The sequence below is a fragment of the Osmerus eperlanus genome, chromosome 24, assembly GCF_963692335.1.
Source record: "Osmerus eperlanus chromosome 24, fOsmEpe2.1, whole genome shotgun sequence".
NCBI classification, from domain to species: Eukaryota; Metazoa; Chordata; class Actinopteri; order Osmeriformes; family Osmeridae; genus Osmerus; species Osmerus eperlanus.
The window spans coordinates 5459611-5486091 of record NC_085041.1 but is presented as its reverse complement, the minus strand read 5'-3'; the positions used below and the strand labels follow the sequence as shown (position 1 = coordinate 5486091).

General features: G+C 50.7%; 2 protein-coding genes across 3 annotated transcripts; one reads left to right on the top strand and one right to left on the bottom strand.

The window, feature by feature from the left end:
* The first annotated feature begins 394 nt into the window (after positions 1-394).
* On the top strand, positions 395-2202 carry si:ch211-201h21.5 (uncharacterized protein LOC555526 homolog). The gene is made up of 5 exons (XM_062450413.1): positions 395-639; positions 797-979; positions 1098-1209; positions 1391-1527; positions 1669-2202. The coding sequence occupies exons 1-5, from the start codon at positions 457-459 to the stop codon at positions 2032-2034; spliced, it is 981 nt and encodes a 326-aa protein (XP_062306397.1). The 5' UTR covers positions 395-456; the 3' UTR covers positions 2035-2202.
* A 32-nt stretch (positions 2203-2234) lies between these two features.
* tmem131 (transmembrane protein 131) lies at positions 2235-26276 on the bottom strand. Of its 2 annotated transcripts, none has more exons than XM_062450411.1 (41): positions 26029-26276; positions 22966-23027; positions 22383-22423; positions 20088-20156; positions 17586-17706; positions 16852-16968; positions 16621-16743; positions 16415-16495; positions 16055-16205; positions 15815-15871; positions 15580-15641; positions 15380-15488; positions 14951-15059; positions 14573-14726; positions 14314-14484; positions 13861-13971; positions 13539-13673; positions 13316-13420; positions 12891-12977; positions 12279-12431; positions 12017-12092; positions 11667-11781; positions 11394-11532; positions 11178-11287; positions 10989-11061; positions 10599-10750; positions 10256-10398; positions 9275-9461; positions 8007-8192; positions 7442-7597; positions 6816-7276; positions 6387-6571; positions 6161-6291; positions 5913-6037; positions 5658-5813; positions 5203-5359; positions 4796-4911; positions 4454-4535; positions 4249-4352; positions 3845-3990; positions 2235-3692 (listed from the first exon to the last, which is right to left on the bottom strand). In XM_062450411.1, exons 1-41 carry the CDS (start codon positions 26156-26158, stop codon positions 3426-3428), a joined length of 5415 nt encoding a protein of 1804 aa, XP_062306395.1. In that variant the 5' UTR covers positions 26159-26276; the 3' UTR covers positions 2235-3425. The 2 variants fall into 2 exon arrangements, with proteins under 2 accessions (XP_062306395.1, XP_062306396.1); XM_062450412.1 differs by having other exon boundaries at positions 5203-5356; positions 26029-26275.
* Positions 26277-26481: the final 205 nt, after the last annotated feature.

Here is a 26481-nt window from a genome sequence, read left to right as displayed (position 1 = left end):
ACTGTTGTGCCAGCCTAGTCAATCATTATAATGTCTAAACCAATCAGAGCGTGCCATTGTAGTTATGTAGAATAAATTATATGATCGCGGTGTGCTCTCGACTAGAGCAATGCCACGGTCAAGTTCAGAAGTACAGTACAATTTCTTCTGCTAGGTGAGAAAACAAACGTGAACACATATTAAACACAATATTTCGCAGTTTTCAGTTTATGAAAACATAACTGCTATTAAGTCACAGTCACGTAAGAAGCCTCGGTTATAGGCTATAAACGTTTCGGATTGAAGTGCAAAGTTTATCTTGATTTCCTGTCAGTGGTCAATGATTGATCTATGTGCACGATTTAACTTTTTCAAGTAACTTCGTAATCAACTGCAACTTGCCCACAACAGATCAGACACACATCTACTGTCAAAGAGCTCCCTCTCTTCTACCTCCTGGAGAAAAAAAAACTGATCATGACGAAGAGATTGGTGGTGATTGACACAGATTGTGGCATAGATGACGCCCAGGCGATAATGATGGCTCTGGCTGCGCCCGACGTTCATGTTCTCGCCATCACCTGCTGCTTCGGGAATACAGATGTGGACAACGTCTGCCAGAACGTGCTACGCGTGCTTTCTGTCTGCGAACGCTCTCAGGTAAATCAGTGTGACCTGTAAATTAACGATTAAATAATCTGCCAAAGGCACCCCATGTGTTGAAAATAACGTAATTCGAGGATTTGCATTGTTTCATGTTATGACACGTTTTATTTGACCAAGTTGTGGTGCTGGACCTGTAATTCAATTCCCCCAGATTCCGGTGTACAAAGGTTCAACAGGTCCCTTGGTTGGGGCCACCAACGCCATAAAGGACCACTTTGGTACAGATGGGCTTGGGGATGTGTTAGAAGATAGAGATCCACTGTGGAAAGAGAAGATCCAGACTGAGAGCGCTGTCAACGCCTTGATCCGACTTGTGTCTGATAACCAGAAGCAGGTAACATGAATGCCCTTCTGTGCGATTTACTCCTTCTAACCAGTTACTTTAGCGTGTGGGCGCCCTCTTGTGGTCAAAATGATAATTGTACTACTTTCTTTGATTTACCGTGTTTTAGGTCTCTCTGGTAGCCCTGGGACCACTCACAAATCTGTCTCTTGCAGTCAGACTCGATCCTACATTTCCTGCAAAGCTGAAGGATCTGTTTATAATGGGAGGGAATATGGAAGGTAATCACAAACTAAAATATGTTTTATCTGTTGGGGTATGGTTCTTGAACTTTAAAAGACATTTGAATGGAAGTGTTTGAAAGCTGACCTACCAGTGTCCTTGAATCTAGTGATCATAAGAAATGTTGTCTACCTCCTTCGTCTCCTACGGAACTTGTCTTTTGACTGTTTCATCTTGCAGGGAAAGGAAACGTCAGTCTGTGTGGAGAGTTTAACTTTGTGATGGACCCAGAATCTGCCTACGTAGTGCTGGAAGAGTATCTCTGCCCAACACGCATTGCATCATGGGAATATTGCTGCAGAAATAAACTCACTTGGGTAAGATAAACCGACCAGCAAGGTGATACGTCATATGATAATATCATATTGTTCTTCTCGCTTTTCACTAATAAATGACCCAACGAAGCATGAAAAATGCCTAAAAAGACAATCTGGTCATGTTTGTTTGGAATCGAGCAGGAGTTTTTCGAGGAGCTGGTCAACCAGGATGCCCCTGCCGCACGCTTCATGAAGAAGATCACGTCCAGCTGCTGGGCCTACTCCAAGGAGGCCCTGAAGACCAAGAGGGACGTCTTCTTCGGCTCCGGCTTCGTGTCTTACGACGCCTACGCCGTCGCAGCGTGCGTCGACGGCAGCGTGGTCACGGAGAGCGTCGAGTGCCCCGTCCGCGTGGAGCTGCAGGGGGCGCTGTGCCGAGGGATGATGGCGCTGGATCAGACCGACATGCTGAAGAAGAGCCATCGGGTGTCTGTGATGAAGACGTGCGATCTTGACAAGTTCAGAAAGCTACTCATGGCCTCCCTTAGACTGCCCTGTAGGAAGTAGTGGTGGTTATATAAGTGGTACTACCCTGTAGGAAGTAGGGATGGTTATATAAGTGGTACTACCCTGTAGGAAGTAGGGATGGTTTGCTAAGTGGTACTATGGCTTGATATGAAAAGTTTCCTTACTTGGCAAGGGTCATATAAACTAAAAATTTTCTAAATGTATAAAGGATACAAATTGTTTTTTTCTTTTGCATTACATTTACTTCTCTTCCTGTTCCAGTCAGATACCTTTTTATTTCAACTGGGTGACAAATGCAAGTGATGAACAGTACAAACATGAGTAACACTTGACCTGGGGTTGACATTCATTAGAACATAGTAACTTCAGTGTCACAACATGGTCATCACACAAGAGTTGCATGGTCTAACAGTTGAGCTGCATAGGTTATTATCCGAAACTAAACAAGTCTTTGTGGGGTGGACACAAAGGGGGTAAATGGTTGTTGGCATTGATCTTGTTTTATAATAGAAAGGGTGGATGTTACACAACTTCCACCTAATTCTGCAGGGACCTGCCCTCCCCTCATATAACTGGTTATACTTGTAACCTAAAGACCATATCACGATATGGATGTAACTTAACAATAACAAGGTATTTACTACAGATATTACTATGCAAGAACATACAATGTCAAATCAGAGTCAAGTGTTACCCCAAACGTAATCAAGTTCATTAATCCCTTTAACATGACCAACTTAATATCAATTCCAACAAAAAGCTTCTTTTTTCTCTCCTCACTTTCAGCAGAACCTAATTAAAAAATAAGTAACATCAACACAATGTCTTCCCGATCCGCGGCCAATTGGTGATCTTGACGAAAAAAACATCTGGGCTTTAAGCTCTCAGCTGTTAAACGATATCCTGATCATAAAATTGTATTTCTGGCGTAATAATCACTGAAAAAAGTTTTCCTGGATGTTCTTCCTCAACTTTCAAAATATACTGATGCCAGGACTATGTAAAAACTGGAACCAACCTATAAAACAGAGTGCGTGTGGATTTCCACCTGGGGGCCTTTTCAAACAGAGGCCTACAGAACCATGACATAAACCTCTCAAACATAAGTGCAGCATCATGGGGTACATGGAACCAAGGAACAGCTTCGCATCGTCACTTTCCAACCTTCAAGAAGCTTCATACATATAAAAGGTTATTGCTAAAACAAATCCAAATATATATATATTTTTTAATTTTTTTTCCCGGCTTTGAATGCAAAGCACCTTTACTGAGGGGGAACTGAACGTGGACGTCGCAATCTTTAATCCACCGTTTCCGACCGATTCAAAAGAGGATGCGATCTACGTCCGAGTGAACGGAAGTACCGATTAACAAAGTAACCCTGACGACAACATGTCCGTGTTCGTTGGGGTGGACGTTCTACTGCTCTCTTATTGGTCAGAGTTGCTGGGCCAGGGCTCGGAGCCCCGCCTCCCCGGCGTGGGGCCCCACATACTCCAGGGGTTGAAGGTGCGGCTGATCTCGGGGGGGCCGGGGGGGGCCGGCGGGGCCGGGACGCTGCCCAGGTCGGGCAGGGCGGAGGGGGGGCCGGAGGGCGCGGAGAAGGAGTGCAGGGCTTGGTCTCGGCTGGTGGACCAGATGGAGCTGCTGTAGGGAGTGGTGGTGGACCAGGGGTTCCTCGTGTGGCCCAGGATGGACTAAACAAGCACACAACAGAGAGGAGTCTTTAGAGGGCGGCCATTGGCATCATCCATTTATTTATATTTAACTGCATGTGGACTGTGGGAAGTGGACGTCCAAGTGTGTGTGTGTGTGTGTGTGTGTGTGTGGGGGGGGGGGGGGGTCCTACCGTGGTTGGCACCGTGGGGGAGCTGCTTGGCCAGGTGTGCATGGGTTCGCTGCTCGGGACGTCCCAGATGGAGGAGGAGACAGGGCTGAACTCGGACCAGCTCTGCTGAGGCTCAGGCGGCTTGGGGAACGACATCCCGCTGAAGACTAAACCAAGCGCACACGGAGAGATCAGGCAGCGAATAAACACACACACCAGGTCAACGAGGACGTCAAATAAAGAGCGGTGAGGTGGCTTTTCTATTTTGAGTTAGGAGTCGCTGTGAGTTTGGATTTGTTTATATACGGGCCGGATTCATGGACTGACAGTATTTGTTTGGGTATTTCAGACCCACACCCACAGCCACGACAACACAGCAAGCGATTATATAATACGTTCTCCCTCACAAGACTCCAGTTACTCACCCCCTGTCAGGTTGAAGGAGTTGTTGGGTCCAAACGCCGAAAAGGAGTTGACAGAATTATAGCTTGGGCTGTTGGCACTATCAATGGGACTCCACAATCCAGAGCTGTGAAGAAAAAGATTTGTTGTAAACTAAAAAACTGGCACTACACCATTTTTTAATTATTATTATTATTATTCTGATGACATGAACACGGAATGTGTTACCTGTCAGAGCTGTCACTCTCGACGGACGTCATGTGACCCAGAGTCTTCACCTGGGGTTCGGGCTTACCAGGGCCAGAGCCACCTGACGACCACACAAACATGCCAACATCTCAAGTCTGTGTGCCACAGCTGCAGAGGCTATTCAACAGTGCTGCAGACGAGGTGAGGTAAGAAATGTGATAGGTATGGCTCCGTGATTAGAGCGTTTCACCAGTTCTAATCACCCCCTGCATGTCCGCTTTGAATAAAAGCGCCTGCTAAATAAATACATTGCTATCATTTGACATCTTATCGAGTGCCAAGTAAGGCAAGGTGAGGTCAGAGGTGATATATGTAGATCACCTGGACTTCTGTCGTATCCAGCGGCAACGGCTGCAAACGTGGGGTTGCCATCCTTCCCTGGGAGAGACGCAGGGTTACTCATCTTGTTCCCGGGAGCCTTCTTCAAGTTGGTCTCACTGGAACAGAAACGCAGAGAGGACTTTGGTGAGGTGGGGATTGTGGCTGAAGCAAGGCGGGTATCTAAGATGACAACCACTCAGAAATCCATCTAGCCCGTGATAGACAGATGGTTCATCCAATCACCTCCAAAGTATTTGTTTTCAAAGTGACCCTTTTCCAAAACAGTTTCCAAGGACGACTTCCCAGATGGGCATGTGTGACAAGACCATCTGGCAAGCCAGGCCAGGGCGTGTGCGGAGGCCGGGCCTGATGGAGGATGGGAGGAAGGAGAGTGGCGGGGTCAGTACCTGTTGGCGTTGAGCACGCTGCTGTACGTTCCTCTGGGGACCAGGCTGGGGGAGGAGGGCGGGGGCGGGGAGCACGTCCTGGCTGAGAGGGCTCTCTTGAGGAAGGAGTCCGCGTTCATGGTGCGGATAGAGATCTGCTGCAGACTGTCGGCCTCTGCTGAGCGAGAGGAGAGCAGCGCTGTGACTCATTCACACAGCCTGGGAAGTTCTGCATCCGCACGCATAACACTTAGTAGAGAGAGGCTCATAGGCTTATGGTTGTCTGATAGGCTGGTGGGTCTACAAATCTAGGTGGCTGGTGGCCTACAAGCCGGGGGAACATTCATGTTCACCCTAAAGCCTGACCCTGGAAGTAGGGGACTAACCCTTCATGTTCACCCTAAAGCCTGACCCTGGAAGTAGGGGACTAACCCTTCCTCTCCTGCGGGGATATGGGGTGGGGATACGGGACTCACGATTGCAGGATTTGGGGAGTGGGACGTCCCATTCCGGAGCAGCAAACTCCTTCTCGCCCTCGGAGCTGCTGCTGTGGTGCAGCTCTGGGACGGAACCGGCGGACGGTAGCTTCACCAGCGGCGCCGGACGCCCCTCCTCCGCCTTCCCACAGTGTACTGCGGCGCAGAGAACACCACAGTGTCAAAAGGTGAGGGAAAAAAAACAAAAACAAAGAAGCGAAGTAGGGGAGATAGTGGGGATAGTAGGGAACTCACGGCGTGGTTTCTGCAGGGTCCTTGTTTTGGGGCCATTGGGTGGACTCGGGTGGACCAGGGCTTTGGAAGTGAAGGTCTTGCGTTGTTTGTTCTCCAGCGGCGTGACGTACGGCAGCTCCAGGGAACTGACAACAGCAAGAGGGTCACGGTGAGCAGAGGGCCATAGACAGCAACAAGAGCAAAATCAAGACATTGAGGTTATCAGAGGTAACAGGGAGGCTTGGCTCTCGCTACGAGGGCAAACGAACCTGGACTTCTCGACTTGGGGCTCCTTCTTCGCATTCGCTTGTTTCTTGATTTGGGGTTTGGCGAGGAAGGACGAAATGTCCTCCTTTTGTTTCTCTGAGGTGACTGTTCGCCCTTTCTTTTTCACTGGTTCCTGAAAAAAAGGGAGGGAGGAGGGCAAGACCTCGTAACGCAAGTAAGACCAATTTGTGTGTGTGTGTGTTTACGTTGTGTGTGTGTGTGTCCAACCTCTTTGGTGCTGGTCTCCGTGTCGGGGTTGGAGGTCTCCGTGGTGGTGGAGGAGCTGTCGTCGTTGTCAGCCAGCGGGTCTTTGAGCTCGTCTCCCTGAGTCCTTCCCTTCGCCTTCCTCTCCTTCTCCTCCTTCTTCTTCTGGGCTTTAGTTTTACCCCGCAGTTTCCCTTTAGACTCCGGCACTGCGGGAAAACACACACACAAACACGCAAAGAACCATTGGTATCATTTACCTGGGATCTCTGCCTCAGACACAGAATAATTTTTTGATCAATTATGAATGGGAATTTATTCCCATTCATAATTGATCAAAAGTGATTTTATCACACACTCCCTCTCTCCCTTCCTTGCAGCCCGTTCATCTTCCCAGAGACCACGGTTGCTGTGATCGAGGAGGAGGAGGTAGCAGCTGGATTGTGAGCTCACCTTTGTTCTGTGTTGGCTGAGAGCCCTGTTCCTGCGAGGCCTCCGGCAGCGGAGTCTCTGGTCGCTCCATGTCGTTGTCCATGGCCCCCAGCAGGTTGGCGTAGTCGGGGTCGTCCGTGCAGAGAGCCCTGTGCTGGGGCAGCGGCGACCCCGTCGAGCCCTGAGCCTGGAGCTCCGTGACCCCCACAACCGGATGCTTGGAGCTGCGGGCCTTCCGGGTGGGTAGCTGGCTGGCCACCACCCCCCCGGCCCCCTCCTGGCCCGGGGGGTTTCCTCCTCTGGCAGGCTGGGAGGAGGAGGAGGCTTGCATAGTGGAGCGGCCGAAGCCCATTCTGGTTCTCTGGCTGTCGGGGTCTGGGGGCCCCCGGTTGATTCCCTGCCGGCCCCCGCCCCGCGAGGGCCCCCCTGCCCCATAGACGCCCCGCAAGGGGTTCTGCTGTGAGTCGCTGAAGTCATTCAAGCTGAAACACACGAGACACAGAGGGGGTTTCCTGTTTACACAACCACAAACGAGAAGAAGCAGGTTTTTGTGTTGTCATCCATTTCATTGGTGCTCAGTACCACCACCACCTCAACTGACGCTTTCCCTCTGCGGTCTATATAGGTGACGCTGTAAAATCACTCACTTTGTGTCGCTCTGAATGCGTGCGATTTCCCTGAGGTCGAAGGGGCGGCCTGTCTCCAAGGGAGAGTTGGACTCCAGAGACAGGCGTCTCCTGAAGGGCTCCCAGATGCCCTGGGCCTCCAGGTAGGCTGTGGCTATCACCAGCAGGAACATGGAGCTGGAGAGACACAGGCCTGGGGTTACAAACAACCCACATACAGGACAGAGGATTATTCAATCAAAAGGCAGCAGTTGCCATTAACTCCTGTAGATAGTATCAATTAATCCTGCTTGATGCCATAGACAGAATTTAATGACAGCTGTGGTCTTGGATTTAATAATCAACCATCAACAAGACAAAAAGGATTTCACATCTAGAGTTGCAAGCCTCTATACCTGCTATGTAGCCTCTATGTAGCAGTTTAGCTAGGCATGCTACGTAGCCTCTATGTGGCCGGCAGGCTGACCATGTGGCCGGCAGGCTGACCATGTGGCCGGCAGGCTGACCATGTGGCCGCCAGGCTGACCATGTGGCCGCCAGGCTGACCATGTGGCCGCTAGGCTGACAATGTGGCTGGCGCGCTGACCTCATGATGAGGGACACGATGACGTAGAGCTCCAGCTCCCAGCTGGGCCTGGGGAGGCTCTCGGAGCACGCCGCCAGGATGTGGTACGGCAGCGAGGCGTTGAGCACAAACACAAACTCCGAGCCGCCCGCCGTCACCAGCTTCAGCTCCCGGATCACCCGGGAGGACGTGAAGTCAGGTGTAAACCTGGGACGGAGAGACGGGAGAGGAGGGAGAGAGAGAGACAGAGAGGGGGATGAGGAGGTAGGGAGAGAAGAGGGGAGTGAGTAGGAGAGGAGAGAAGGAAGTAGGGAGAGAGAAGGAAAGGAGGTAGGGAGAGACGAGGGAGGGAGGGAGAGAGGGGGATGAGGAGGTAGGGAGAGAAGAGGGGAGTGAGTAGGAGAGGAGAGAGGAGAGAAGGAAGTAGGGAGAGAGAAGGAAAGGAGGTAGGGAGAGACGAGGGAGGGAGGGAGGGAGAGAGAAGGAAGGGGGTGGGAGGAAGCAGGAAGGGGAAGAGAGAGTGGGCGGAGGAGAGAGAATTTGACCAGGTTATTTAGTGGTGGCGTGACCGAGTCTGTACACTCCATTAGTGAATGTGAAAAAGAGACATGAGGAAGGGCTCGGACATACTGCTTATACATTGAAACACTCATATCTGCAACACTGTCACGGAAATAACTTGTCACACTACACTGGTATGACCCGTGACCCTTAGCCCTACAGTAGCAGGAAATGGTGTGAACACGCGGGTGGTAATCGCGGATGTTGCAAGCGGCTCATTTTCGAGAGCCAGGCCAGGACTATTTCAGACAGATACACCCTAGTTTATGAAATCAGTGAAAACCCTGCCGACCGCCCCTTAAAGCTCGTGTGACTAATACTCGCAGTTATTCAAGCCAGCCAGAACGTCTTTTCAGGGAAATGCAGACATTAGCGGCTTTGCGCGAGGACACAGAGCCCGTTTTCTTCCTACGTCTCAATCGCAGTTATTCATCCCCCTGGTCCACAGAGACCCAGGGCTCGCAGCAGCAGCAGGCTCCAGGCCTTCCAAGGTGCGTGTTGGGTGTTTAAAAGGTTGAAGTGAAACGAGAGCTCAGAGCGTGTGGGGAGGGGAAACAGAGAGGCCATCTATCCTCTTGCTACTAGTGAGGCCTCACACACACGATTGTTGCGATACTTCCTTCCCTGCGCTGGCCTACTTCTGAAACCCCAGCCAGCTGTGGGCATCACATTTACCCAGCATCCCCCCCGCCACTAAAAAACGCCATTCCGTTTTACTCCCCACTTACAATATGACAAGGTCTTTCGAAGCGTTTGGCATAAGTGCAAATTCTTGACAGTTGAGAACTTTGAATCCATATCCTTCGCAGGCTTTCCCGTTGATCTGGGCGGGCTGGATGTGGATGGGCAGCAGGCCGGTGTTCTCCACCCTGAAGGTCCTCCGCAGGGTGAAGTTGGGCTCCTTGGTCCTCGACTCTGAACGAGACAAAAGAGGAAACGGCTGCTCAGATGACAGCACAGACACATCCTGAGGATCTCCCCCGTCTAAGGACGACCTGAACGGGCCATGCCCATGCAGAGGAGACTCAGAAAGGCACGTCGATACCTTTAACACTACAAACAGTAGAACAGTAAAGCAATCGAAGATAAATACTAATGGTTTGTTTTGGTTCCTTCTAGTAGAGCTTATGGACAAGTGTGTGATATATGATATATACCGTATCCATAGCTACATCTACAGTACCAGTAACAGCTGCTCTTTGTACTGCTCTATGCCTACAGCATTGCCGTGGAGCCCCACGCCTGCAATCTCCAAACTCCACAACCCCCCAAACCACCTGCCCCCCACCCCCCCGCCCCCCCCAGGTCTGGAACTAGGGGTCCTCAGTCAGGCTGAGAAAAAACTCACTGAGCAGAACATTTTTGTTTACATTAGGACCTGAGGGGGGGGAACACTGTGTGCAGTCTGTGAGGAAGCTGCTGGTGCAGACCGAGGAAGCTGCTCTGGAGGAAACTACTCTCTGTGCAGTCTGTGAGGACGCTGCTCTGGAGGAACCTACTCTCTGTGCAGTCTGCGAGGACGCTGCTCTGGAGGAACCTACTCTCTGTGCAGTCTGTGAGGACGCTGCTCTGGAGGAACCTACTCTCTGTGCAGTCTGCGAGGACGCTGCTCTGGAGGAACCTACTCTCTGTGCAGTCTGCGAGGACGCTGCTCTGGAGGAACATACTCTCTGTGCAGTCTGTGAGGACGCTGCTCTGGAGGAACCTACTCTCTGTGCAGTCTTTGAGGAGGCCCTCAGTCATCTTGAACCTCAAGGAGCTGCCTGGTCCTGGGGCCTTCCCCGCCACCTTCAGGGTCTCTGTGGCCCCCTGGCCCTGGACCATGATCATATCTATCACCGTCAAGTTGTTCCTGAAAAAAAAAAATGCATTTAACAGACATTCTGAATGTTCCCCCCGTGGAGTGCACAGGTGCAAATTCACCACAACCGAACAGAACAGGAGTTTAACACTGAGGTTAACTATCAGTACAGGTCAGGAGGTGTGTTAAGAAGACATGGAGGTTACTGAGGGTGAGCTGTTAAACTGTGTGTGTGTGTGAGAGAGACATACCTGACTATGAGCAGCGAGGAGACTGAGTGGTTGCTGACAGGCGTGAACCTCAGGTTGAAGGATCTGACCTCGCCGGGCAGCAGGACCAGGTTGTAGACGAAGGGTTTGGAGGAGTCTTCCACGAATCCTGCACTGCTCTTTAACACAGAGTTCTGACACACACACACACACACACACACACACACACACACACACACACACACACACACACACACACACACACACACACACACACACACACACACACACACACACACACACACACACACACACACACAGAATTGTGTTACCTGCAGAATCACTTTTAAACAAGATATAACTTCTATCCGAGTTTCTCAATGAACTACAACTGAAACAGTGAGCCAGTAAGATGTTGAGGATCATTCCTACCATGTTTCTGTTGACCTGAAACTCCAGCGTGTTTGTGTCTATGTTGATATTGGACAGCTTCCCTAGTGGGAACCTAGCGGGGGCACATGAGAGAGAGGTGTTACCAGAGGAGAGGGTATGTTACCAGGTGGAACCAGGCTTGAGTCTGGACTGGTCCAGAGAAGGACCGAAGTGTTCTGTGGTTCCTACCTGTCAGCCAGCTTCCCAGTGAACACGGACGGGTTGGGGAACAGGGCGAGCGGGAGAACCTGTACGTAGACAGGAACATCTGCAGGGTTCTCCAGAACCACCTCCTCCTCCTGCACGACACACACACACACACACACACACACACACACACACACATTACAGCTTGCATGCATGCGGGACAAACACACACGTGCGCTTATTCATCTCCAAACTCACAGAGGAACTGTTGGTGTTGGTCAGGGGGAAGGTGATCCTCTGGGAGGAGTTGACCAGCGACGGCCAGGTCAGCTGGGCGGTGACCCTGGCCTGGACGCTCTTCTGCAGGTCCGTGTTCACCTCAAACACGGCCTCGATCCTGCGCAAAAACCCCCCAAACCCATCCCCCTGATGTGTGAGCGGAACAAGCAGGCGCTGTGTGACCTGACGGCGCCGGACGCTTGCCCCGCCCCCCCCCCCCCTCCCCCTGGACCCCGGCGTCATGTGACTCACTCGTGGCCGGAGCGCTCCTTCAGCTCCTTCCAGCGCCTCAGCAGCTTCTGGTGCAGGTCCACGTCCGCGTCCCAGATGTCCTCCTGCAGGGCCAGGCCGTGGGGCCGCGCCTCCGCTGGGAACACACGCCAGCCACACCCTCCACGTCACCTCAAAGGGTCGCCGAACGTTTGCCTCCACGTTACCTTAATAGGACTATTACGTTGCCTAAATCCTAACCCTGACTATCCGCAACAGGCCAGCATGTCTGCTGTCCCACATCCTCCTGCTGCTCGCTCACACTACACAGGTACAGGGCAGGTGGAGGCCTGGCCCAACCCAGGACAGGCGGGAGCCTCCAGGGTACTCACACTTCAAGACGAAGGGAAGGCCCACGTAGCAGTGGTCGCCACACTGCAAGCTGGCATCGAAATAAATATTTGCTACCTGTGTGGAGGGAAGGGAACGAGCCGATGCACACGCCCACACACACACACAGACACACACACAGACACACGGTTAGAGACGAAACTTAATACCAGTCAACATTCTTAGTGAATATCAAAAGACAGCAGGGCACAGTTTGAGATCACACACACACACACACACACACACACACACACACACACACACCTTGGACTTTCTCCTGGGCTCCAGCTCGTCCTTGTTGCTACGGAGACGTTTGTAGTAGAACCGGACGTCCTCTGTCAGAGAGCGGATCTGCTGTAAACGAACCCTCTGGGAGAACGAGCTCTGGATGCCCAGACTCTGGTGGACTATCTTTCCCTGGAGGCAGAAGGGGACACACACACAGGTGCATTCACAATTAGGCACGCCCACACAGGCAGGCAAACACAGGTGTTCACAGCCCTCAGGTGGCTGGCATACGGAACAATGTGTTTTTTTGTGTCCAGTTTATTCAGAGAATATTTGTTTTCTTCCTGCCATGTCTGACATTGGATCAGTTGCACACTGTTGGAGCTGGCTCAGTGGAACTGGACCCTCACGTCTACACCTCCCTCCCTTCCCCCCTTCCCCCCCTCCTCCTCTCTCCCTCCCTCGTTTCCCTCCCTCCCTCACTCCTCCACATGTAATCCAGTCCGACAGGCCTCCAAAATCCTGAGTCGTCCTCATCAACTCAACCACGCTGTAAAGAGAACCAGCAAAAACAAACCAAAGCACAAGGGTCTGTTTGTTTGCCATGACAGGCCAGCGCCACCATCAGACCAGGCAGTTCCGACTTACTGGGAAGGAGGGCGGCAGGACCATGTGTTTGGGCGCGCTGTTCAGCGTTCCCACGGCGATGAGAGCCTTCACGGGGACGGTTAATATCTGGGACAGAAACAGGGACACTTTGTCAGAAGGTGAACGGTAATGAGACTGCATTTATACAGCGCTTTAGTACCTTAGCGCTACTCAAAGGGCTTTAAATGGTTGCCTCTCACACACTCTCTCTACTCTCCCACAAGCACACACACGCTATAATAAGGAACAACTAGGGGCTCAGAGTCCTTGCTAAAGGACACTTCGTCGACAAGGACAGGAGTCGGGGATCCAACCCTGCAGCCGAGGTGGCCTGCAGAGCGGGGCTGCAGAGCAGGGCTGCAGGGTTGCAGAGCAGGGCTCCAGGGCTGCAGAGCAGGGCTCAAGGGGCCAGGAGGTGTGCGTACCTGGTAGTCTGTGGTGATGTGGACGGCCCCGTCGTAGACCCCCTCCAGGGCCCTGGCCACCAGGGTGACCCTGAACGCAGCGTAGTAGCCCGACGCCAGGATCGCCTGGACCAGGAGACAGCAGGAGGCTTTACATACGCTGTGCATCCATGCACACAGGATGGCAGACCCAACCCCCGAGTCTACCAGTGTTTCTGTTCACTGTGTGTGTGTGTGCCCTCACAGTTTTGTGGTGTGCCGCGGAGCTGTTGTGCAGCTCTCGGAGGCGCCCCAGCGCCACGGTCCGATTCCCCCGCTCCGTCTTGAGCAGCTCCATGGACAGACTGTCCCCCGTCACCAGCCAGGACTTTATCTCCAGCTGGGGGGGCAGGCGAGAAGAGGAAGGGGGGAAACAGGAAAAAGAGAACAAAAACATTTCAGAAAAAGAAGAAAAGAGGAAGGAAAGACCAAAAAAAGGAAGGAGAGAGAGAAAAGATTCGATTTGACCGTCGGGTCAAAGGGAGGCTGTTCTCATTGAGGGGGGGGCGGTCAGAAAGAACGCTCACCTCTATAGGGTTGCTGTTGATCACCACAAACACGATGCTGCTGGTGTCCGTCACGCTGCGGATGCCAAAGTCCAGCTGGTGTTCCTTCAGGCTGGGGGACAGGACCAGGGGCTACACGCACACACACACACACAACGAGGGGACAGAGAACCAGTCAGATACCACGGCCTTGGATGCACAGAACGAAGCCTTTAACCCCCAAATACGCAAACATTTCAAAAGATCTCATTTGAAGGATTCCCAGTTCAAGGGAAAAACTGCCCATTTGACCAGGAATGATGCTTTCAGTGCGTATGAAAGATGCCAGTGTACTTAGACCTCTAGTGTGTATTTAGTTTGGGAACTACTGAGTTGGAAGGCTGTTCTCCAGAGATAGTTTGCCAAAGTCAGTGCCCCCCCCCACCCCCCCCAGCCCCCCTGTGTGTTGTGGCGGGTGGTCGCGGCGAAGCCTACCTCCAGGAAGCCGGTGTAGGCGCGGACGGGCAGGTGGAACTTGGAGGCGTTGGTGACGAGCAGGATGTTGCTGTCGATGTGGATGGAGGGCCGGACGGGCCGGAAGAGGAGGGAGAAGATGTAGCGCGACTCCTGAGGGGGGATGAGGATGGGGGCGCTGAAGTTGTGCACCTGGGGTGGGGGGGGGAGTCAGGTCACCAGAAGGTCTTCCAGGAGGACTGTGTGAGTGTGGCCTTGGCAGAGCTGCTGCAGTACTCACCCTGAACATGGTCCTGGCCAGCTCAGGCAGGGACACGTTGTGGATCCGGATGGCAAAGTTGAAGGTGTTGGTGAGGAAGATGGGCCGGTCCACGGGGTCCACGGGGCTGTCCCTGATGTGGAACAGGGTGGCCGTGTGGTCGAAGCCCAGGTACCTACCCCAGACCCAGGACAGGAGCCACCATCAACCTGGGCTTGCTTTTGAAATTCAATCCTTCACCTCGAAGGACGTTTAAATAATTGCCAAGACAGGACCAGACCTTCAGGGATTTAACAGGCCAAACTACACTGCCCCAGTGCCAACTCCCAGCACTAGAGCCGTCCCCTCCTAAAACTTTGACACGACCCCCTGGTGTGACGGCCTGGTTCTGACACTCACCCCTCCAGGACCTCTGCTTGATAGGGGATCTCTAGTTTAGAGTAGCTTTTCTCCTTCGCTTTCACTGTAATTTTACCAGTGAACTGATATGGTTTTCGTGCCCTGGAAGCTGGAACAGAAGCAGAAATTCAGTTCATCAGGGAAAGACTGCCACAGTGGAGACTCCAGAGTTGTGCAAAACACAAGTCTCTCTCTCCTCAACTTCCCTTACGACAATGTGTCTCTGACCCGTGACAACAATTGAAAGAGTGCATATCTGATCATTTAATGTGATTTTCATACAGGGGTGCTCGTGGAGGTTAGCAATTTGTAAATGAAATAACGTAATCTTTTCCTCTGGAGCCGGGCCAGGGTACAGGAAATGACTGTCTCTTCCTCAGCATGCCACGGTCAACATTCTGGGTTGGAGTATTCATGTGCAGGACTTACCATCAAAACTAATACTTGCAACTTTGGTATATCTGTTCTCTCCTGCTTTCAGCGTGATGGCTTTAAAGTCTATCGAGACTGCTTCGTTTGACGGTGTGCTCCTGACACTCTGAGGAAGAAAACACAAGAGTCACCTTCCGGAAGGTACCGAGTCGTGTCATCGTCGCCTCGCCGACCGGAGCAGGAAGTGAACGACTTACTGTGATCGGGACGTCTTTTGTTCCCGAATTAAGCAGGTGTAAATTTAGCTGCTTTGGTCGATCTGGAACAAAACAAGAGGAGAAACAGAGTCAGAGAGCGAGAGCGAGAGAGAGAGAGTCAGAGAGAGAGAGAGAGTCAGACAGAGAATAAAGGAAATAGAAGTGCATGGTCATGGACATACGACAAGGCGGTCCTGGGTGGGCAGTGTTTTGGGGCATTCATACGACCACGTACCTTGTGACCGTAGCGAACCAAAGTCCAGCATCTCTGTGGACGAGTATATACCAGGTGCTGGAAGCAACAGACGAAGGAGGAGTTCAGAGATTTGGTGTGTTGGAGCAGGGAAACATCTAAAACATGCAGGGCAGGGGGTCCCGAGGACCAGGATTGAGAACCACACGGTCATACTATGTCTTCACCACGGGTCTCCAGTCACACACAAAAGGTCAAAGGTCAGGGTTCAGGGGGACCCACCTGAGGTGACCTCCACCTCCACAGGGAGGATGATGAACTGCTCCTGGTTGGGTGCGTTCGTTTTGATCCTGATGAAGGCCGTGTGGTTGTCAGCGTCCCTCGACGAGAAGCTGGCCCGCATCACCCCCTTCGTCTCAAACGGGGGGATCTCCTGAAACGAGCGGCCGGCGCACACAGGCGTGCACGGAGCGCGGTTAGCCACCGGAACACGCCTCAGCAACAACCTCGACCTCTCGATACAAATATTTAACGGCCGCATCCTCAGAAAAAGCCGTCCCACCCACATTTGAAAACAAAGCCAGGCCCCTGATACATGGCACGGGGTTAGCTTTAGCGGAGGGAACATGAGTTGAAACTCACCCAGAGTTTTCTGGTGCCTCCCTGTTGGCCTGTTGGCAACTCGAGATGCAGGTCGCCACCACTGGAGTACATCTCCACAACCTGGAGGGGAGTCGAAACAAACGCGCCCTCAGTAAACGCCATCCCACCGATGTTGAAGTCAGTCAGGTATTGAACCGCCAGACAGAATACAGCACGGACAGACGGGGCGATCTGAGGGGGTTCACCTGCAGCGGTTCACTGTGGGGGTTGTGGATGTTTATCAGTGGTGAGAAGCTGCTGTTCACTGGGACCCTGGCTCCTATGAAGGGCCTGAGTCTGTAGGGGTTGGGGATTCCAACACCGAAAACCTGCAGCAGCCGTGACGAGAGGGAAAACCAAACCACCCAGTCCAATTAGCATCATGTTCCAGAGGAAAAATGGAACACTGTTCGTGTTTAATGAGTTCGGTAGCTTACCTGGTATGTAAACACCCCATGGTGTGATGTATTAATAAATAAAGTATTTTCTACGTTCCCTACGACCCGGGCGAGAAACACCACGTCGAAGGATGTGTTTCCCCCCGGAGGAATCACCTGAAACCGACACAGAAACACTCATCAGGGAGCTGGCCGAAACACTACATGAAAGTAGACATGAAACAGCACACTTGTCAGAGCAATCATCTTCCCAATGTTTCAGTTTGATTAATGATGTACACAAACTGCACACTGTCATCTTAAGGAAGACCTGTCTGGTGACATTCTAATCTAGTGTATCTGTTGGCCAGCCTAACCCTCCACACACACACACACACACACACACCCCCTGAGGCTGCAATTTACGAGTGTGTCAGGAACAGGTGTGATGGGTGTAATTTATTAGTGTCACAAGCCCCGGCTCTGGACTCCTTTAATTAGCTGTTCCTCAGGAGGTGACCACCCAGCCTCACTACTAAATAGGACATATCTTCTTCTTCTGTTCTTAAACTGAAGGGGAGGAACACTTTGTTTTTAAGGCCCTAATTAACTCTGAGATGACAAGTAAGTATCACGCCCCATAACAACACTGTTCACACCCCAACACACAACACAACACAGGGGCTGTAAGAGTGCACTCTCCCAGCACAGGAACCTTCCCTGGCAGACCCAAGGTAGGAAGTCGACTCCAGGGAAAGTAAATGAATACATACAAATAAAATAAAAATGCTTACCCTATTTTGAAAAAAAGATGCGTGAAAATGTGCAGTTGTTGCTGATATTGATATCAAACTTATTTCTTCGGAGCTCGGATTATGCAAATAAACCTTTTCCATTTTTGGCATCCCAACAGGCCTAGAGGAGAGGGAAAAGAGAGAGAGAGAGGATCAGGGTCCACAGGAGTTTACACGATGAGCAACATCAGTGTATGAAAGGGGCCGGGTAAATATCTTTACACATCTACAGACAAACCCAAAACACAGAAGTCAAATCTGAGGTAAAAAAAAAAAAAAAAAAAAAAAGGCACCCAAATTGAACGAATTAAAGTTACATGTGAGGCAGACGTCCCACTATCAGGGGGAGGGGGGGGAGGCGTTGCACAGGGCTGGGACGGGGGAGCAGCCTGGGGGCCTGCTAACCCTGACACATCAGAGAGCTGGTGCTAACAGGCACCAGAAGGTCCTGTTGTTGTTGTTGTTGTTCGGACACTGAGAGGACGTCAAGAGCTTGCTTTCATCATCCAACCAAAAGGTAACACCCCCTTAAAAAACACCATAAAAAGCATCGAGATGAACTTCTGTAGACTCGGGGGGTCTTTCTCTGACCCGTCACAAGCGGTCAGGGGGGAGTTAGGTTTCAGGTCAGGTGCAGACACCCAATCAGGGGCTGTTCGGGGTCAGCGCTGGGCTCAGACGCCCCCCCTCCTCCTATAGCTGTTCAAAACCCCAAACACCACCCCTCCTTGCTCCCTGCAGGAAGCAGGCCTTATCTGAGGGGTGATTAGCACCGTCAGACTGATTCATGGTGGGGGAATCATTTACCCTGGTCTTTATGACAGTGCTGCTGGTTGGAGCTTGAGATATTCTCAAGGTTACCCGCTGATTCCTTACAAACAAGCACAGCTGATAAGGGGGTTGTTTATTGAGGAAGTCAGGGGGAAGGGAGGTGGGGGTCAAAGACAGCTGTGTGTGGGTGTGTGTGTGGAGTGAAGGGCTGAAGGTCCCCAACTTTGCGATCCTAAATCTCAGCTCGTCGCCCCCGGCAGCGCAGGCTACGAGACTGACAGAGGCGCCGTTCCCTCTGTCAACATTGGCGTGTGTGTTTGTGGGGGGGGGGGGGGGGGGGGGTTAATCTAGTCATGAACTTTTGATGTTGTCTAGAGATATGAATCAGTGTGCTCCAGTTGGGTCCCAAGCAGCCACACCCAGGCTCAAGCTTCCTCGATGACCCTGGACACCCCAGCAGATCCCCTCACACACGCCAGGCTCCAGGGCCCTGGACACCCCAGCAGATCCCCTCACACACGCCAGGCTCCAGGGCCCTGGACACCCCAGCAGATCCCCCCACACACGCCAGGCTCCAGGGCCCTGGACACCCCAGCAGATCCCCCCACACACGCCAGGCTCCAGGGCCCTGGACACCCCAGCAGATCCCCTCACACACGCCAGGCTCCAGGGCCCTGGACACCCCAGCAGATCCCCCCACACACGCCAGGCTCGATGACCCTGTAGACCCCAGCAGATCCCCCCACACGCCAGGCTCCAGGGCCCTGGACACCCCAGCAGATCCCCCCACACGCCAGGCTCCAGGGCCCTGGACACCCCAGCAGATCCCCTCACACACGCCAGGCTCCAGGGCCCTGGACACCCCAGCAGATCCCCCCACACATGCCAGGCTCCAGGGCCCTGGACACCCCAGCAGATCCCCTCACACACGCCAGGCTCCAGGGCCCTGGACACCCCAGCAGATCCCCCCACACACGCCAGGCTCCAGGGCCCTGGACACCCCAGCAGATCCCCTCACACACGCCAGGCTCCAGGGCCCTGGACACCCCAGCAGATCCCCCCACACACGCCAGGCTCGATGACCCTGTAGACCCCAGCAGATCCCCTCACACACGCCAGGCTCGATGACCCTGTAGACCCCAGCAGATCCCCTCACACACGCCAGGCTCCAGGGCCATGGACACCCCAGCATACCCCCCACACACACCAGTCAGACCTTCCTGACAACAGATATGTTTACTGGAATGCACCAAAAGATTATTCCTTGTCGCGTAAACTATTTGGATATTAAACTATATCCTGATCCGGATCAGAAAAGAGAGGCGGAGGAGGAGGGGGGAGGGAGATAGGCAGGTGATAGGGAGGGAGAGGGGGAGGAGGGAGAGATGTGGAAGAAAGGAAGAACCTACCAAACACACCTAACAACAGTGTTTGGTAGGGTCCTGGAGAGCCCAGCAGATCCCCTCACACGCCAGGCTCCAGGGCCCTGGACACCCCAGCAGACCCCTCACGTCACCATGTGGCACGGCACAACCACATTCCACAGACACGACTCAGAAAAGTGGACACAGATGAAGGAACGCGTACGCAGGAGATGAGTCAGACCGTCCTGACAACAGATATATTTACTGGAATGCACCAAAAGCTAATTCCTTGTTCCTATTAAACTATATCCTGATCAGAAAAGAGAGGCGGAGGAGGAGGGGAGGGGGAGGAGGAAGTGGTACTCACTGTTCGTGGAGGTCGAGCATGGGGGGCTCGAAGCGGATGGGCCGGCAGTTCCCTCTGTGTGGGGCCGAGCTGAGACAGAGAGCACAGAGGTTAGCCAGCAGCAGCACCAGCAGGCCGCCCAGCCTGGGGGCCATGCTGAGACCACCCGCCCAGACACACACAGTGCTGGGGCTGCTCCGAGGAGTCCCACCACAGTCTGTGGACCACAGCTAGCACATGGAGGAGTCATGCGGGTTCATAAACACGAGGCCGTCAGCCAGACAAAGGATGGCTCTTGCGAAGCCCTGCTTCCCTAGTGTCTCTCACACACACACACGCCGGGAGACCCTAGCGTGTAGTGTTTCTCTCTCACATGGCAGAAACAACAGCGGGCATCAAGTTCACAGGTGTGGGCCAGGGACAGACAGAAACAGGTGAGGGAGAGAGGGAGGAGGGGGGGGGGGGGGGAGATAGGCAGGTGATAGGGGGAGGAGGGAGAGAAGGGGGAAGAAAGGAAGAACCTAGCAAACACGCCTAACAACAGTGTTTGGTAGGTTGTCTCAGTGTGAATCGGCCAGCAGGCGTGTCTGGGGAGACAGAACACACATTGTGGAGGTGTCTGGTGTCCCATTATGGAAATACGACATGCAAATAGAGCAGGGTAAGTGATTTGGGCTGGGAAACATGACTAAGCCTCAGGCCACTGCATGGCAAACAGTGTTGGGAGATTTGCTCAGACTCTCGTTGTAGTCCGAGCACACACAATCAGATCAGCGGACAGAAATCCGAAAGAGAAAACCTGATTATCTGCCTGTCATTTGTCCTCTCATACCATCCCCCTCCCCCCCCTCATAACAGTAATTATGCTTCATATTTCAGGAGATGATGCACTGGCGGCTCAGATTAGCACAATCAAAGCTAATGACTCCAACTTTCCCCTGGGGTGTTATGACTTGGGTAGCACAGATTCAGTGTTCCCAGTTTAGGGGGGAAAGTGTTGATGTAGCGGCGGGGCCAGTGATGACAGCGCCAGGCTGGTATGGGTTAGCGTCTCCTGGGTATGGCAGCCTGACTCACACAGCCACCCTCCACCACACGCTGGGCGTGCCGGCAAAGGGTTTTTGTTGCAGGCCTACTCTCCCCTCCTCCATGGCTCTCCCCTGCCAGTGACCCCCGTCTTACCCCTCTCTGTCCACCTCCATCAGTAAATAAAAGGTATTAAAAAAAAAACGAAGAACGAGTGTCCATCAAGTGAGTCTGGCCCAATTAAAGTGCTTTGATTACGGCCCTCGCGCCACAGAGCTGAATGTTAGAAGTCGCTGACTGCCGTTACGAGGCGGCTGCTGCCGTCAAATGGGCATCAGCGTCCAGACCGGCGCGAGCGCTGCGTCACCGCTCAGCAGCGGGGGCTCGTCTCTCCGGGCGACGGTGCCAGACGGCCACACAGGAGGACGACGGCCTGACGGGCAGAGGTCCTTCGTTAACAGGGAGTGACCCACAGATGTCTCCTCCCTCCCCTCCCCCCTCCAGCTGTGTGGAGGGACCAGCTCCAGTAGGAAGCCCAGGCCAGGACCTACGGCAGCCACACCTGAACACGCCTCACTCCTCGAGGCCCCGGGAGCCGACACCCAGTGACAGTGCTGGGGGAAAACGCTGTCACGTCCACGACAAGGAGAATACTGATAGATTATGACGCAGTATGACATAGGGTGAAGGGTGAATGTATGGGGCCACACAACAAACACTGTTGTTCACACACAGATAATGACCCAATCAAGGAAGCACCCCAACAGAATTTCCCCACGATGGCAGTGCAGACAAGAGAAAAGTAGGAAACACAAAAAGACCTATTCCTCAACTGGGTAGGGGCTAAAGATAGTGACACAGGCTGTGTTGAGTTTGAAAGACTTTCCGCTGACATGACAGCGGAAGTCTCTCTTCTTGAGGAGCGCGGCCTCGTTCGGGTGGGCGTGTCGTAAACACCCAGCCAATCACAGCAGGGCAACGAGCAGGTGTGGAATGACAGGCCATGCTCCAACGTGGTGGGAGGTTGTGATTGGTTGATGGATTTGAATGGGAAGCCATTATATACGGTGGTTGTTAAAATAGCTTTAGGGAAATAAGGAGGAAGTAGAATATCCACAGGCATGACACAGGAAAAGGACATTTTGTCCCATCTGTCTTTTTGTAAACGACACTAAAAGGTGTTCTTAAAGGATTACATGGAGAGAGACAAGGAAAACCACATACATTATTTACATTTGAATATAAAAGTCTACGAGATTATAGGTATTAGTATGACAAATAAACACATACCTTTTTTGATGATATAAACTAAGATCAATGTCGGACTCTGTCTGTGAAAGCAAAGAGGAAACAATGAACATCCTAAAATTGATACCGTCTATTCTAAATGTGCAGGATTTGGTGGGCTTGGCGGAAAATAGATAAGGGTCCTTTTGGATCTAGCCATCACATTAGGCAACAGAAATAAGAGACTTTTAGAGAGATCTGTTTGAGGCAACTTTCTGGAATCTGACAGTATGGGTACAGTGTGTGTGTGTGGCACACGCGTGTGTGTGGTATCATCTTGTGCAGTGAAATCCCTGTACTAGCTACACCAGTGCCAAGTAAGCCACCCTCACCACAGACAAGCGTACAAGACATCCCCCCCCCCCCCCCACACACACACACACACACACTTCTACAGGGCTAAAATTAGCCCGGGTGGTGGCGCAGCACCGTGCTGCTGGTGTATTTATAAGCATTCAACACTACACTACTACAATAACAAAATACACCCAGCGTTTGCTCAACAGTTTGGTGTGGCAGTTGAAACCAGTAAAAAAAAAGAAAAAAAAAAAGAAAGAGAATATGAGATCTAAAATGTCCCTCTTACCTGCAAGAGTTCTCCTTCACCGAAATGAAGCACTTCTAGAATTGTGTCCGACTGAATAAATGCTGTGAAGAAAAGTTGAAAGTATTTTTTTTTTCTGGTTAGATTTCAACCAGACAACCCTGTTGGGCGGACAGTGATCTAGGGGCCATTTCAATGAAGCTAATGAAGCTAATCAATAATTAGCTTCATGGACATGGATCTGAAAAGGTCATGATGATCGATTAGCCACTAAATCGATTGACTGCATGGTAATTGATTACCCACCGATCAAACCCACTGCAGAGAGGAGTATTAGATAGGAATCTACTGTGTTTTTACACATGGCTACGATCTGCTTGTTATTGATACTAGCCGTTTGCCTTTGATAAAGAGAAACAAGAAACTCAATTTTGCCTGAGGGTGGTTTGTGAGTCATCTGGTTTGGAACTACCCCCGTAGACAGCAAGATTACTGTTGCTTTGCATAGACAAACAGTGCTTGTACTGTAACCTGCAGTCAGAAAAATATTTTATATAAATATAAATCAGGCCCTACAGAGACATTAGGTACTTCAATCAAATTACTAAGTTGTTGTTGAACTCAAATGTGCCCACGTGATATGAATGATTATTTTGTTCAAAGTTAAATATAGACAATATTCAATTGTCAGCCTGATAACAATCCTGCTATCTGCTCTAACACCTGATGATAAACATGGGCCTTGTGCTGTTAAACTTCTGATCCTTGATCTTCGGCTGTACTTTTTCATGCACCACTTGGTACGTTGCTTTGGATAAAAGCACCTGCTAAACGAATCAAACGTAACGTCAACATCAAATGTAAACGGTGTCCCTGCCCCCTGACCTTTGAGATTCCATTCTGTTCAAGAGTCTCTGAACTAGTTGCCCCTCCTAATACGCCTTCCAACAGTCCAACATTAATAATCACCTCCACATGCTGCTAATGGTTATCACATTTACACTCTACAGCCAGACACACTCTCTCACTCACACTTTCCAGCCTACAGAATTCAGCATGTTTAAAGTGAAATTGAAACAGGAGTGAGGATGAACTTTGAATGTACTTTCTCTTGAATTTATGCTGTATAGGACAATCTTCTAATCTAATAAATACACTGTGTGACAGGGCTGCATGGGCCAATGCCATGGCAACGCTCCCACAAACCATTGCATCTTAAGATTTTTTTTTTATTTTTTTTTATTTTTTTAAGAAACGTTTTTAAATGAACATATAATAAACATAGATTGTGTGAAGGACAAAACAACTCAAATTGTGTACGTTGTATTTGAACACACCACAGTTAAATCAGGAAGTTGTGGCCTTGTCCCTCAGACATGGGTGTGAATCTAAGCTCACTTGGGTTTTAGTGTGGCTGACAGTAGACCAACAAACTAAGAGCTAACAAAGACCTAAAACTCTATAAGAATAGCATATCACAAGGTCATAATCATGATGTATGGTTGCCATCTCGGACTACTCTATCTTTTAGATTCTTAAAATCTTACATGGCAGTAGAATAATGTTCTGGGCAGGCACTAGCCTAATCCTGGACCAAGATAGGCCTGCACTCCCACACAAACTATGCTTAGAGGTAGCTACCTCTCAAGGTGGACATGAGTCACAGTCAGCCTAATCCTGCTCGGACTAAGCCATTCAGTGACAGTGGTGAGGGCAAGGATCACACCCAATTCTTGGTCAAAGATACAGTGCACAGCACACAATGCCTGTAACTCCGACACTGTTTTACAAGACCAGCCACAGTTTTGAACACAATACAAAATTATAGGTTGGAGAGAGAAAGACAGTATATTCAAATGGTAGGTGTTAAAGTTCACAGGATGCAATGTAACATTTAAATCATACATATTGTAGTAGATCAAATAACCATATTGTCGCTATTACAAGAGAATCAAATAATAGTTTGTAAGGATAAGGACAGGTTTCCCCTGGGGATAATGAACGTCAAAACCTAGTACTGTACACTCCATACAACAGGCGAGAGGAAGGTTCAGAGAGAAGAGCACAGAATACTAAAACATTACAGTTCTAAACGAATATAACCAAATCTTTCCTATACAGCCGAAGATGCTTTGGCAGTTTCAGTCAATTTTTCCACTAGCCAGAGGGAGCTGCTATTCATTAGTTAACACGACACGACCACCGTTATCAACACTGATAGGAAGGCTGCTCCAACCTCACAAGCTACAATTGACTTCGCAATTGAGCTGGCTATCTAATTACCTAAAGCACTGGTTCAGCTTTCTGTTATTTTAGCCTATTTAGATCATTAAAGACAAGGCTGTAAATTGAATGGCTGCGTCGGTATTCGGGTGATCCTGACGTCAATCAAGATGTTAGCATGACTTTGGATGGTCCTGACAGCTAGCTAACTATGCAACAACCAATGCCAGATTAACAGAGTTGGAAATGTCCCTAACCAGCATAGCCTGTTTAATTATTTTTAAAGAAACTTATATTTAACGAACTATCTAAAAAGGTTCTGTACCCACTTAGCTCAAGACAAAAACATCCCCACAGATTGAACTACTAGCTAGTTAGCAGGCTAGTCATGTTGCTGAATACATTTCAGAACTAATTAACGCGTGTAATTGATTTGAAACACATGTTACCCTGAACCAGGTGTCACATTTTAGCCCGAGCTCTAACAACCCATAGAACCAAAATGTATAAAGATATGTTATCGTTGTACGTATAGTTTTGTCCGCGTTGGCAATGCAGTTCTTCAAAGACTACTAGCGAGCTAGTTAGCGAGCTAGCTCAGCTGCCCATTGAAAGGCCGTACTCTGCTTAATGGCAGGCGAAATAAGTGGTTTGCTGTCAAATATTAGAAGTCGGTTTTTAAGTTAGAAGTTAACTGAGCTGTCTGTTTAATTAAACAACCTGCTAGGCAGATAGGCCATTGGACATATTACAAAATGCAGCCTGAAACAGTAGTACTAGTCATTGCATAGCTCGCTAGCAAGCCAGTTCAGTTGAGACTTTATGCCTGTCTACACACGCCAGTACAGTAGTGAAAATTATGCCAATTGAAAACGTACGAACCTTGTTTGTTTGCCTGCGCCGCGTGAACGAAGGCAATAAATAAAATCCGCACGATTCCAATACATACTGTTTTTGATCTTATTGATGACTGAAGTAAACTCTGTACTCCTTTCTGGCTATCCATGCTCATGCTTCTGTTCGGTCGCTGGCTATCAGAATGCTGCTGCGGCTGATTGCATGCCGATATTATAAACACTGCTCAGTCCGATGACACGACAACTAGAGCTGTGGACTGTCGGATGTGCTATGCTGGCACTTCAGTACGCAATATTAATCCTATCCAGTTTTGTCTCCAAATTGATGCAACTAGTTTTGCAAGTATAAAACAAGATTAGGCTACATAAGTTATAACCCAAATCAGTATACAAACTTAAATTTTTGTGAAAATGTATTATTGACTTCCATTATAGCTACTCAATGGGAATGCCATCTGAAATTCTTTGGGCAAAAATA